Below are 13,550 nucleotides of genomic sequence, written 5' to 3'. Positions count from 1 at the left end.
GGCAGGCTGTGTTCATGATTTGGGGGGGGGGGGACCGCAAAAGATGGTGTATATTTTGCTGTGGCTGTAGATGATTGCAAAAGATTGTGTATATTTTCATTTTCCGTTGCTGTAGATGCTGACTTATTCACCGTGACCTCGGAAGACATTCTTGATTTCACTGTGATGGGGGAGATAATGTAAAATATTGTATAAACAGACTGAAGCATTACATCAATACTTCAAAAATGTAATACTTACCTGGTTTGAGACACGGAGGCCCAAATTTTTTACCCGTCCTGAAGTATAACGTCCGGCCCGTACGTAAACCACTAAGCCTACTGTGACATGAAAGTAACTGATATATTACATAGTAGTTGATAGGCTTACTCAGATTTATTGTTTTTTTGCAGATGGCAAGCTATTTCAATCCATGGTGACAAGTCGCAACAAGAACGAGACTACGTGTTGACCGAGTTTAGGAACGGGAAGTCTCCGATCCTGGTGGCGACTGACGTAGCCGCCCGTGGTTTGGACGTGGAAGATGTTAAGTACGTCATCAACTTTGATTACCCCAACTCATCAGAGGACTACATCCACCGCATTGGACGCACAGGTCGTTGCCAACAGGCCGGCACAGCGTACACTTTCTTCACCGCTAACAACCAGCGTCAGGCCAAGGAGCTCATTGCAGTGTTGTCCGAGGCCAAGCAGGACGTCAACCCTAAGCTGATTGAACTGGCTGCTCTTGCCAAGAACAACTACAGCGGTAAGTAAATTGTTGAAATCTTGTTTTTTGCCAATCGTGGCTTTATTATAATGGACTTGTTTACCAACTATTCAGATTATTTATGTGCAACTCGTAAAATAGCTGCAGTTCCTAGGTCTGCTCTCCAATACCGTTTAATGTAAAAGAAGTTTGGTCAGGGAGTAGTTCTACTTCATTTTAATTGTAACTGTGATGTGTTTGTTTCTTAGAGGTGGTTTGGGAGCTAGAGCCCAGCTAGCACACACACGCACCTAGGGTTAGATGCGCCTAACTTTAGTATGCGGATCAAAAACCAGGCTTAAGAGCTCGCGCCTAAATTGTAATTATCGTAGTGTAAGTATAACCGGGCCTAAGTCGGAGTTTGACTAGATGGACAGGGAATCGCAGGGAATATATGTTTTGGGGTTGGCAACGGCCACTGCAGAACACGTGACCGTCAACAACTAAAGCACCCTTGGGGAGGGATATAGAAGTCCTGACATCTTCTTCTATTTGTTTGTTTTTAGTTTTCTGTCAAATTTTGGTGTACCTATGTGATCTGAGACAAGGTTGTGAGTTTTGGCGTTTGTGTAGCTTTTTTATTTTCAAATTATTCTTTTTGTTGTTTAAGTTAATTTGGTGGTAAGGCCCAATCAATATTCAATGATATATAATCAACCCCAATACACTTTTATATACTGTATACAAACACAAAGAAGAAATAGAAACATGTTAACAAGAACAAAACAACAACTACAATTACAACAAGAACAACAATACAACAAGAATTACAATAATGGAAATGAAGAACAGAAGTGAAGTGAGTAGTTTCAAACATGTAACACAACTTAATTAAATAAATTTATCAAAAACATGGTTTAGTAAAAAGTGTGTATGGTTACTTTGTTTAAGTGGTAGTGATAAAAAAAAACAGTGTGTTGATTACTTTATTTAAGTGGTAGTGATATAAAAACTGTGCGTTTAATTGTTTTATTGTGTCACATTGACCATGGCTGATACCAAGAAGACCCCGAAGTGCAGCACCCCAAACTTTTCAAAACAAGAACTCGATTTTGTCAAAGTCAAAATTTTTTGTCAAAGTTTTAGTTGGTGCTAAAACATCCAATAATTGCAAAGAAATTGCACGACTATAAGACTGAATCCATTCGTAAAACTGAATGGCAGAAAATCGCAACGGAGTACAATGCGCACAATTTTGTTAACTAGCGAACCATCCCCCAGTTAAAAACTGCTTGGAAAAGAATTAAAAGCACTTATAAACAAAGAACGCTGACAATGTCGTAACAAATTTAAAAAGGGGGGAGGACCGCCATCGCCAACTACAGGGGAGGATATAGGGATGGAGGAAATGTTGGCGGATCAAACTCCTTTGGAAGAAATACCGAATGATGATAATGATTATGGTGAGTAATTTTTTATGTTAACAACAAACAAACCATCTACGAAAACATTTTATCCTTGGCAGGTTTATTTTTTAAAAGTAGGCCTATCTGTTGCAAAAACACCAATCCAATTTTTTTATTGTAAGAACTTAGTCCATAGGGAAAAATAACTAGTTTTCTAATAAATTGTGATGTAAATAAGCATATAAAACACAATAGGTGATAATAATATCCAATATATATGTATAGATTTAGGCCTACCATTCCCACACTAAGCAAAATACAAAATTATTGAAAAATCAAAATTAATTAATAATTTGTAAAAAATGTATACTACAGTCGAACCTCAAGTACTCTAACCTTAATATCTCGACTTATTTTAAATCCCCTTGAAACCCACATTAATCATAATGTTAAAACTACCTTTTTAAGTTTGAAGTTTCTAAATATTTTTCCTCAATTAGGGCCTAGTTGAATTTTAACAACATTTTATCAGTAATATTCATCCTCTGTAACTCAAATTTTCCCTTTATCGAGCCTCAGTAACTCGAAGTTTACCTTAAGTCGAAGGTGGCACAAATGTGCCTCAGTAATTCAAAGTTTTGCATACAGTGCAACTCAGTTGTGTTTTGATTCCTGTCGAGACATGATAATCCAACTTCATGTGTTTGCTTCCTGTGTCCGTTTGGCTATTACTGTAATGTAGTCAAACTAATTTTTCTTTGTTATTTAGTAGGTTTTTAATGTACTCTATCAAACTCATTGATTAACTTGTTCCATACACAATGTTACAAAACATTAACAGGACATGCGTTTAACCTGAATAACACCAAACCTTATGATAAATAAGTTCTAGTGAACTTAGTTTTACAACAAATTACAATCATTGTTAAATAATAAATACAGTACTTAATGTGCATTAAAATGGTTCTATTTTGCTTCCACAGTTACTCTTCAGTACGAATAAATAGTTTGAGTTCAATTTATAGGTTAAGCACGTAAAAGTCGAGTTGTAAAAGCTGTCGTAATTTTTATTCTTCAGAAATTTTTTGCAAAGGTAACAATTAAAAATCCATGGATTCTATACATGCACCAGTTCCAGCCGTGTTACGTCATGCGGTCACCACCCCCTGGGCAGCGGCGATTTGAGCCAAACATAGACGTTCTCCCCGACCATGGGGTAAGGGGTGAGAGGGGGATGGTGCAATTAACTTGAGGTGGCTCGCTCAAATAGATCGTCACCGTGAAGCTGAAGGATTAATTAATTTTGGATGAGAAGAAATTATTTTAACAGCTTTACATTTCCCCTTTAGGATTTTAATTAATTTATACGCAGTGCTTAGGCACCTAAACTGACCAATTATACGATTCCAATCATGCAAGTACTAAGGCACTTGCCAACAATAAATTTTTTGAAATCAAAATATTTTTCATTGTTTAAAAACTATGAAAGGGTTTTCTTTTTAGAGGACGATGAACTAACATTTGACGAGCCCACTTCAATAGAATCCCCATCTGCTGCTTCGTCGTCGAGAGCGAGTACCTCTACTACAGATGGGAGTACCCCATCTACAACCCCTCCTCCAGGCAGCACAAAGAAAGCACACAAGAAAGTTGTGAAGTATGCCGAAGAATTCCACAAAAAAAGAATGGAATATTTAAAACAAGAGCACGAGGAAAAAATGAAAGTTATTAAAGAAGAAATGAGTTATTGGGAATTGAAGAAACGAATTGCTCTTCGGCAAGAAGCTAGCCAATAACATCATGCAGGAGATGTAGAAGAAAGCATAGAGCAACGAACATTTCAGCTCTTCAGTCAACACCTTACGAACTAAAACCTGGTTATACTGTAACTAAAATAGTTTAATATGATAATATTTTTTTACAGAGTTACTAAAATTGATGATTAATCTGAATGTCATCTGTAAAATTCGATTTTGATAATGGTCAATAAGGCATGAATCTAAATATTTCAAATATTGCCCGATTTATGTTCTAATAAGACGTTCAATAGTAATTTTATTATTAATTAGTGTTATGGTATTGGGAACATTTTTCTAGTAATTTCTTTAGTACATAATTAATTAATTTTTATCATGTATTTATTCCGTTATAATGTCTTTACTGCGTTAAGGTCCAAGGAATGATTTCACTTTTTTGGTTTTAGTGATAAACAATCTTTTTTTGACATATAAAGACTGTATACCTCAAGGTGAAATTGGTTATAGTACCGTACTGTATACAATTTGTTTTTTTCGTTTTGTTGGTGTTAAGTGCCTAGGTGTTATTCTTTTATTGATATAAGTGTTATTTCGTTTGAAATTAATGTCGAACTTATATTAATTTAGTATTTTAGTTAAGGTGTAAGGAACTATTAATTTTGCCAAAGTATTAAAAGCAATCTTTTCGTGATAGGTTAATTAGTTATTACATGCAATAGTAAAGAAAATACCGTAATACTGGTATCAAAAGTATGCAGTTAACATTTGAACATATTTGTATTTTCGAATATATTTTTATAACTTTGTAGCTGTAAATAATAGGAATAGTAAAACTTTAAAAAAAAAGTGTACGGGTTGACGGGTTTAGAAATTTTAGGAAATTTTAAATCTTGTTCTACGAGACGAGATTTTATTTTGATCAAGATATTTTTGAGACAATATGAAAAAATCTTTAAAACGCCTGCAGTAAGTCAATGCAATACCCGCAATACAGGAGTGCGTTGTTGTTGCGTGTTCTTTGCGAAGGCGTTCTTATATAATATTCTTTATATGTAAATATTGCTTTAATTGTTTTATAATTTTTTGTTTCGTCTCACAAATGATGAAAAAGTTTTGTTAAGGGTGCGCTTTACCTCAGCTCAGGCTTCAGTAGATATGTTGCGCCGCGAGAAGCGCTTGCAGACGTTCACAGCAACTGCCTTTGTAAACTACCCAAACATGCTAGCAAAAAACAAAGAGTGGGGTTTTACAGAACAAAGAACAATACAGGGTTAGTAAAAAGTCTGGAGACCCCCTGTTAATTATTTAACGGCCCATACTAGAAAAACTAAACTCTTCACACCTTAATGGCATGTTATGAAGTACTTTTTGGGCATAACCGGTACTTGGTGTACATTGCCAAAATTGGAGATTTTGGGGGAAACTAAAAAATTTCAAACGGTAAGACCCATTGAGTGACCCCTCATTTTGAACGTCCTGGTAAACAAAAACTAACAACGCAAACTATAGGTCTCTATATCAATCCAGTAAAAATGGCAGCTGATTGAATATAAAATTGCAATTTAGTTCTGATTTCTTAAGATTTTAATCAGCTGCCATTTTTTACTGGATTGATATAGAGACCTCTAGTTTGCGTTGTTAGTTTTTGTTTACCAGGACGTTCAAAATGAGGGGTCACTCAATGGGTCTTACCGTTTGAAATTTTTTGAGTTTCCCCCAAATCTCCCATTTTTGGGATGTACACCAAGTGGTGGTTATGCCCAAAAAGTAAATCATAACATGCCATAAAGGTGTGCCGAGTTAAGTTTTTCTAGTGTGAGCTGTTACAAAATCTACAGGGAATCTCAAGACTTGGAAAGCTGTAAGTTAAATTTCACTTCTGAGAATTTCAATTGACTTCCATTCCATTTTATACTGGATTGAGATAAAGACCTCTAGTTGGCGTTGTTGGTTTTCTTTTACCAGGACGTTCAAGATGAGGGGTAACTCAATGGGTCGTACCATTTGAAATTTTGTAGTTTTCCCCAAAATCCTCCAAATGCCGCTAATGCAAAAAAAGTACTTCATAACATGCCATAAAGTTGTGCCAAGTTTAGTTTTTCTAGTATGGGCCATAAAAAAATGACAGGGGGTCTCCAGACTTTTTACTAACCCTGTATATGCGACCCTGGTTTTAGAATTTTTAAGAAACAATTCTATAATTAGTTAGAGCAGTTTAAAATTGCTGTTTTTCGTATACATCCAAAGAAGATTTTCAGGCTTTATGGTGCGATATTAAACATATTGAAACCACAACAATTTAGATAATTTAATCCTCTTCAAAATGCCACTCTAACTTTGATTCTACGTTAAGTTTAGCCTTTGGAAACACTGTTGCCCCAGACCCTTGTGTTTACACAAAACGGCAGGGGTAGAGCGCACCCTTAAGTGTAAGGAGTGTGAGACATGTTTTACTACTGTAAACATAGCCTAAACAAGTCACTCCAAAATCATTCTAAAAATAGGTAATACAAGGCTGAAAAATTGTTACTTGATACTTAACTAGTAAGACTGATGTTTTAGACTGATACATTTAGTAATTTTCAAAGTTGAACTATATCATAACTGGGTTTCCTATGCGTAATAGTTATTTTTAATAAGGTAGGCCTGATTAATATTTGTTTTTTATACTTATGTTTTTTATTAATGTTTATTAATAAAAGATTTGAAATATTATTGCCTATTATTATTATTTTTTTATTTAACCAAAGTCTGTTATAAATGAGTAGGTATTTAACAATGTTACAAAATCAGGTTAAAATGTAGAACGTGCATTTCCCGTAAGGTATGATAAGGGAAATCAGAAAATAAAAACTAATTACACTAATTTCTATTACTAATTTACTGTAAAATTTTAATCATGACGCCCTTTTTGATATAATATTCTCTTATTTTGACCCTATAAGCCTGAATTTTGACCTTGGACACCTGAATCAGTTTTTCAATAGACCAAACATTCTTTCGACAGTCGATCTTGTCCGAACTAATGCTCTTTGATAACGTCCCTGGGCAGGCGTAACAGGATGCAACGAAGAACCTGAAATCGATTCGATACATTCAGCAGTGACTATATTATTTATATATTAAATCAGACTATTTTATCCTGATCGGTTGGAAAAAGTACTATGTTAACAGGTTCATTTGTAGGCTACTTCGTTTGGAAGACCAAAAGTTACACTCAAAATGATGTACACTTAAAACCTGAGTCGTGTGTACTTCCCTTCCATCCTGCAACTATAAACGTAAATTCTAGTTCGGCACCAGCAGCGGCTAATACATTGATGGAAAAGAAGCCTTTTCTGTTCCTATACTCCTCTTTGTCTGGAGTGGGAGGGCAGACAATAGGAATGTGAGTTCCATCAATGAAACTCAAAACTTCTGGGAATCTTTACTTGTTAAAAAAACTATTTTTAGTTTCAGTTGCGTAATTCCCTGAGGGGCATTTAGTATATTCTCTCTTTAATTCCAAGCAAATAGCCAACCAGTCCCACCTTATGAACTATTTGACAAGCGGTAGATTCGGCACAATCTAATAAATCACCCTTTTCTCTGTGGAAGGTACCTACAGCAAAAAAAATGTAATGCTATCAATGCCTCTCTCATAGTGGGAGGGGGAGGGTGCGCAGGGGAATGCGTATTTGCTCACTTTTTTATAGTAAATAATTTATTTTAACTAATAAATTATTTATAATTAAGGTTTGGGTGTTTTTAATTATCCTCTCACTTGAAACAACTCCAGTTATCAACCATATTTATATTGCAGCAAACAATAAATACAAAAACAAAATAATTTTTTGTTAAAAGCTTACTAGGCAATCTTTGTTTTATTTTGAACATTGTAAACCTAAAAAAAAACTTTTTTCATTGTAAACCTAAAAAAAAACTTTTTTCAAATATACTTTGAGAGTAATGAAATTGTTCGGAATATAATAAAGAATTCCAACATAACATTCTTTTAGTTAATATGTAAATAACTAACATGCTAATGAGGTATAATACTGGCATGATGTTGACTTAAACCTGCCCCCTGGCAAGACTAATGCTGCGGACTAAACTCACTAATTTTAATGACTAAATTATATCTCTTAGTCCCGAAATTGGTCTCCCAAACCCACTGGAATTATCTCTTAGGCTGGCGCCTAAGTCTACTAACTTGACTCCCAAACAATATTTAGGCGCAAGATTATCCCTGCACATGTTAGGTGCGCGCCTAACTGATCCCAAGCTCACAAAGCAGTTTTCTAGGCTACAGCTTAAATACCGGAAATATCAGGTTCTTAGTCACACACTAGCGCTAATATAGATCTCCCAAACCGCCTCTATGTTTTGAGTTAATCTATTATATATTTGAAATGTAAGTGCATGGATAAAGTAATTATAAACATTGTATTATAGAATATTTTTTTAAATTGTACAGTGTGTTTTCAAGGAAGTAAAATTTAATTTTGCCAGTGAATTTTGATCACAAATAATAAATATTCAATCATTATAAATGATTTGTTTCTATAATTTCTTTATTCATAATAATAAGTAAAGCCAGTTTGATTATAATGTTTCATCAATAACAACAGCTAAATATTACACTTGACTGCACTTAAAAAGCTGAGTAATTGTTATGCTTGTGAGCACACACAACAGTGACTTAATAATGGCTTTTTCTTGCAGCCCGCAACAGATGGAACAACCGCAACAAGGACAACAGCGGAAACATCCGAAGCAATGTCAACAGCAACACTTGGAATGCTGTGTCTGCAGCTCAGGCTCAAGAGTTCAAACCCAGCGGACAGAGCAGCTCTCCACACAACCGCTACCAGCAGCCGACGCAGAACTCTACCAATCAGACACCTCGTAGCTTCCATCAGAAGAGCGGACAGAACTATCAGAACTACCAGTCACCTCACAATGGCTTCACACCTAACGCTTATCCCAACACCTACGGCCACCAGAACGGATTCGGGCAGCAGAATGGGTTCCCTCAGAACGGATACCATCAGGGAGCTTACGGAGGTCAGCACCAGGGTAACAGCGGATTCGGGCAGAACAGAAACAGTTATGGACAAAACCAGGTTCGAAACGGAGGCGGATACCAAGGACAGAGGTTTAACAGGCAGCAGAACTACGTAGAGAACGGACAACATCAGGGGATGTTCACAGTCCCTCCCCCGTACATGCTGCAACACAACTCCGACGCCGGGGTGCAGAGTCTCATCAACCACAAGTTTTTCCAACCCAACCGCCCACCCCCGGCCAACCCTTGCGCCTATCAGAGCGGATACGCAGCCCAGTACCAACCCGCCATGCCTTACACCTACCAGTTCAGTCAGCCTCAGGCTGTCCAACAATAATCTACTACACATTTTGGTTTTAGTTTTGTTTTTGTGTAGCCGGTTTTTATGTTGTTAGTAGTGTTTCATGTTTAAAGTTTTATAATCGGTGTTTGGGCTGACGATGCACTTATACTTCGGGAACTCTAAGCCAAATTGTTGTTTTATCGATACGGCTCTGTAATATATCCAGAAGCCACATTCCACATTTAGTTTCCCATCACTTGTAATAATTATTGTCGGTAGATAAATCTTCTGTATGCTCTTTGAAATGCACGAAACATTCAGAAGGGGGGAGGGTTGGGAGCTCGAGTGTTTATAATTTCTATTATCGGCAGAATTTAATTTTGTGTAAATTTAGTCAGTGCTGGGAGAACGACGAGCTGATCTCGATGTTGTCGGAAAGTTTCTTTCGCGATATGTATTTTGAGCGGACGTTTTTGTGCTGTTACGAGATGTCACGTTCTTTCCAGTGCTAAATAAATATTAGTTGTCTGTTATATCGAGATTTCGCTTTTGCGATACAGTATTGTTTTAATCTTTGTGTTATAATGTTTAGTCATAAGGTTCTTTGGATCCAAAAATGTTCCTTAACCCTCTATATGATCTGTCAACCCTCAAGGGTCGTGTACATAGTTAGTTCTATATAACGTGTAAATTATATTTTATTAACGAGAACGCTAATTTTATCGAGCGTTTTTTCACGAGGAGACCTCAATTACACTTTTAACTGTGATATGTAGCGAATAATTTTAACTTAAGTTGCGGATCCAAGAGAAAGGTTGGTTTTGAACCGAACACTAATGATGCCACGGTATTTTGATACACAACTCTGATCTTTTAATATAAGTGTCGATACTGTATGTGATATTTTCCTTAAAGACTGATCTTGCTGATTAAGAGCGAATAGACTATTTTTATTATCGTAAAACTTTCGTTAAACGAAAAAAACGGAAGTTTAGTACAGAATAAGAACGAGAATCTTGTCGTTCAGCGAGTTTATATAAAGTTATTTTTTGTACAAAATTATGATGAGCACCGCTAATCGTTGTTTTTGTTTTGCTCATTAACTTTTTGTTTGTTGGATTGAGAGAGTTTATTGTATTCTGTACTAGATGGATTCGCATTAGTTAGTGATATAGGATAAGTCTATACGGTTCAACAATGATCCAGGAGGTAATATCTCTCCGCCTACCTTTCTCATGGAAAGTATCAATAGTTAATAAGCGCTATATAGTGAGGTTGTCTGTTTACACATATGAATAGGCCGATATCATGTCTTTACATTCTGTTGAATGTTGTTATCTTTGTGTTTAAACCAGAGGTTGTGTTTTTGTTTTCAATTTACGTTGTCTTACGGTATTCTAGAATTTTGTTTAAATCTCAGTTTAAGTCTTTTGTTTCTTAGTGATTACAGTCATTTGTGATTTTCAATACGTTCATCTATTGCAGCACAGATATGCAATAATGGTGGATAACTCTAGCAATATTCTGTATCAGGGATCATTAGAAACTCAGATCTATTGTGATATTCCAAAAGAAACTAAATTCACTGTTCTCAGGTATCGGCCTGTTCCTAGTATGAAAATAGTAATTTCTTTTCAAATACTAGATTTGTAATGTGAACAATTGTTATTTCATTGAAATAATTTAAATATTAGTCATCTGTTTAACAGTAGGAGTTTGTACGTCCTATTGGATTTCAAAAATCGCCAGTAACAGTAAGTGAGGGACTGCGCAAACAGATTTTTTTTACCATGACAAAAAGAGAAATCCTATTTGTAGTTTGATAATATTTACGACCCTTGTGATAATGATGGATGTATATGTTGGAAGTTCTGTACGATTTGCACCAAGAGTGCCTACGTCTGGTGTAGAGCGTATAGATTTGAAACTTTCAGTCCTTAGGCGTAGTATGACTCTTCTGTCAGTTTCCGAAAAGTGCATTTCTTGTATGTAATACAGTATTATATAGAATAACATATATTAATAACCACAGTTTGTTTTGTTATTTCAATCCTCAACTCCTTTAGTGCCACAAAGATGTATGATTTAATGTTTTATAGAAATCATTAATTCAGTACCTAAATCGGTTGATTTTGAAAAACTAAGTATTTTGATTTGGCATTTTTCTAATGAACTTGCTCAGTATGAATGTATTTTAATTAGTGTTCTTTTCTGTGCAGTTTTTGTGCAATCTTAGTGGAATTTTTACTTCTTAAGATTTTGATTAAATTAATCACTAGCCAACTCATCTGCTAGACATCAGGTTCAAAATCTAAAGTAAAAATAAGAGAAAAATGCAATGGAATTCATGGGAGGAAAGCTATCTGAGATGAAATGTCCATTATATTAAAAGTTTCTTTTCAAAACTATTTTCTCTGGTATCTATTAGTATAGTTACAGTACATACAATAGGGCCTATGGTTTAAATTGATTACCCAACAAACAAGGATAATACTGTATTTGTTGTATTAAGTAATTCATTTTACTGGGATCACAGAAATTAATAATAATCATTCCACAAAAAAGTACAATGAGTGCTCTGAAGTAGTAAACTATTGAATAGCTGAGCTACCAGGACTGACCTCAAGTAAAGGCTCCAAGCAACAGGAGCTTGAAGAGACAGTGCTGCAGGGGTTACTAGAAATTACCTTGCTGGATAGAAGATGAAAATTTAGCTTTGTGCCCTTTTACTGACCCCCCCCCCCCCCCCCCCCGGGCAAGAAAATGACATGCAACCAATCCAAAAAAACTGAAGTGAATACTCTGTTTCCACCATGTTAAGCCATTTCTCATGGTAGAGCAATTGTTTATGTAAATCATTTTGAGTGCATAACATCATGTAGCCTATACTTATACTCTTACTTTATCCTATTGAGTTATAGACAATTAAACTTTATTTACACATTCATTAAGAATACAGTAGTAGTAGCCAAAGTTATAGACAACTGAAATTTATTGAGGGGAGTGTTTTACTACCATGTCTTCTTTTCCACTTTGTCCAACCATCTCAGCTTTGGTTTTCCAAGGGTCGTCTGCCTCTTGGTTTTCTCCTGGTATAAAACATTTTTGTTTTTACCGTACAATCTGAAAAATTGAAGTTAAAGTGGGGTCTTATGGTGGTAGGCTCTTGCCATCCCTAGCCTATATTGATGGACGATCACGCCCATGGCATGGTTGTTAGCCCGCGCCCATGGCTGGGTTGTTAGTTTTGTCATTGTGTGTTTTCTGCGCAATGAACATTGCCTTTAAACATGTTAATTGGGGGAAACATATTTTTAGTTTTACTGAGATCTGTGTAAGAATCGTTGCGTCTTGATGAAAAGTACTCGCAACTTGTACCAAAATTGACTTCCCAGCACTTTTGCCAGCAGTAATAACCGTTCTCGGTTTCTTGTTTATGAAAATAACTCTCAAATGCTTGGATTCACCTCGACTCCTCGACTGAAATGTGATGTTGATGGAACTTAAACGGAAAATGCTTTTTTCGGTGCTAGAATGAAATGGATAATTTCCATCGTCAATTTGATCTTGGGCTGCTTGGTTTTAAAGACCATTTTGATTCACAATCAATTCAATTCCCACTAACACTATGTTCACTAAATTTATTTGGTTTTAGAGGGAAAAATCCCTTCACATGACCCTGCCTCTAAAACAACCCCTGAGGTTTGTCGGAACAGTCAGCTGCTACTTATAATTAAGCAATAAAAGGTACTGTAGTATGAGATCTTCCCCTCAAATCGCCTTTTCCATGGTCAACATAACGATATGAAAAACTGTAAAAAACAGTGGTAGGTACGCTTTTAAAACACAGTGGTGACTCCAAATATAGTTATAGCTCAGGGCTGCTGCCTAATAGCACGGAAGAAAAGTCCTAACCTAAATGATAAAATGTGGTTGCAACGTTCATTATCAACGTTTTGTGTCAATCATCGTGTTTTAGCGAATTTCCCTATAGGGAAGTAGCTATTACCGTAGGTGGCACGGTAAGACCTAGACCCGGGACCGATTTACTTTTTCATTTTGATGTCCCCAGAGGCCAAAAACACTATTCGTTCAAATTTTTATATATGTATATATATATATATATAGACTTATATATATATACGTCCGTGAACGCGATAACTTGAGTAATTTTTGTCCGATTTTGATGAAATTCGGTTTAAAGGTGTAAAGCGGGATAAACTTGAATGAGTTCGCGAACCAGCACGATCGGACCATGGGAACGGGGCTTTACGGGGGGTTTTATGGGGTAAAAATTGGTTTTTCTCACTTTTGACCCTCAAAACACAAAATTTCCCAATTTCTCTTTAGACCTTTTTAAAGAGCTTAA

General features: G+C 35.9%; 1 protein-coding gene across 2 annotated transcripts in view; it reads left to right on the top strand.

Annotated features, from left to right (window-relative positions):
- LOC129004487 (uncharacterized) overlaps positions 1-11,212 on the top strand; it is a 29,525-nt gene extending 18,313 nt beyond the window's left edge. For both annotated transcript variants that reach the window (XM_054433091.1, XM_054433090.1), the window contains 2 exons: positions 393-748; positions 8,556-11,212. In XM_054433091.1, the coding sequence (XP_054289066.1) occupies positions 393-748; positions 8,556-9,235 (1,036 nt within the window). In that variant the 3' untranslated portion in view covers positions 9,236-11,212. The remainder of the gene's footprint in view (positions 1-392; positions 749-8,555) is intronic.
- The last annotated feature ends 2,338 nt before the right edge of the window (positions 11,213-13,550 follow it).

The sequence above is a fragment of the Macrosteles quadrilineatus genome, unplaced genomic scaffold (genome assembly GCF_028750875.1).
Source record: "Macrosteles quadrilineatus isolate MER2022 unplaced genomic scaffold, UCM_ALF_1.0 Scaffold_9__3_contigs__length_116548681, whole genome shotgun sequence".
Lineage (NCBI taxonomy): Eukaryota > Metazoa > Arthropoda > Insecta > Hemiptera > Cicadellidae > Macrosteles > Macrosteles quadrilineatus.
Note: the sequence above shows the minus strand (reverse complement) of the source record. Positions and strands in the feature narration are given on the sequence as shown.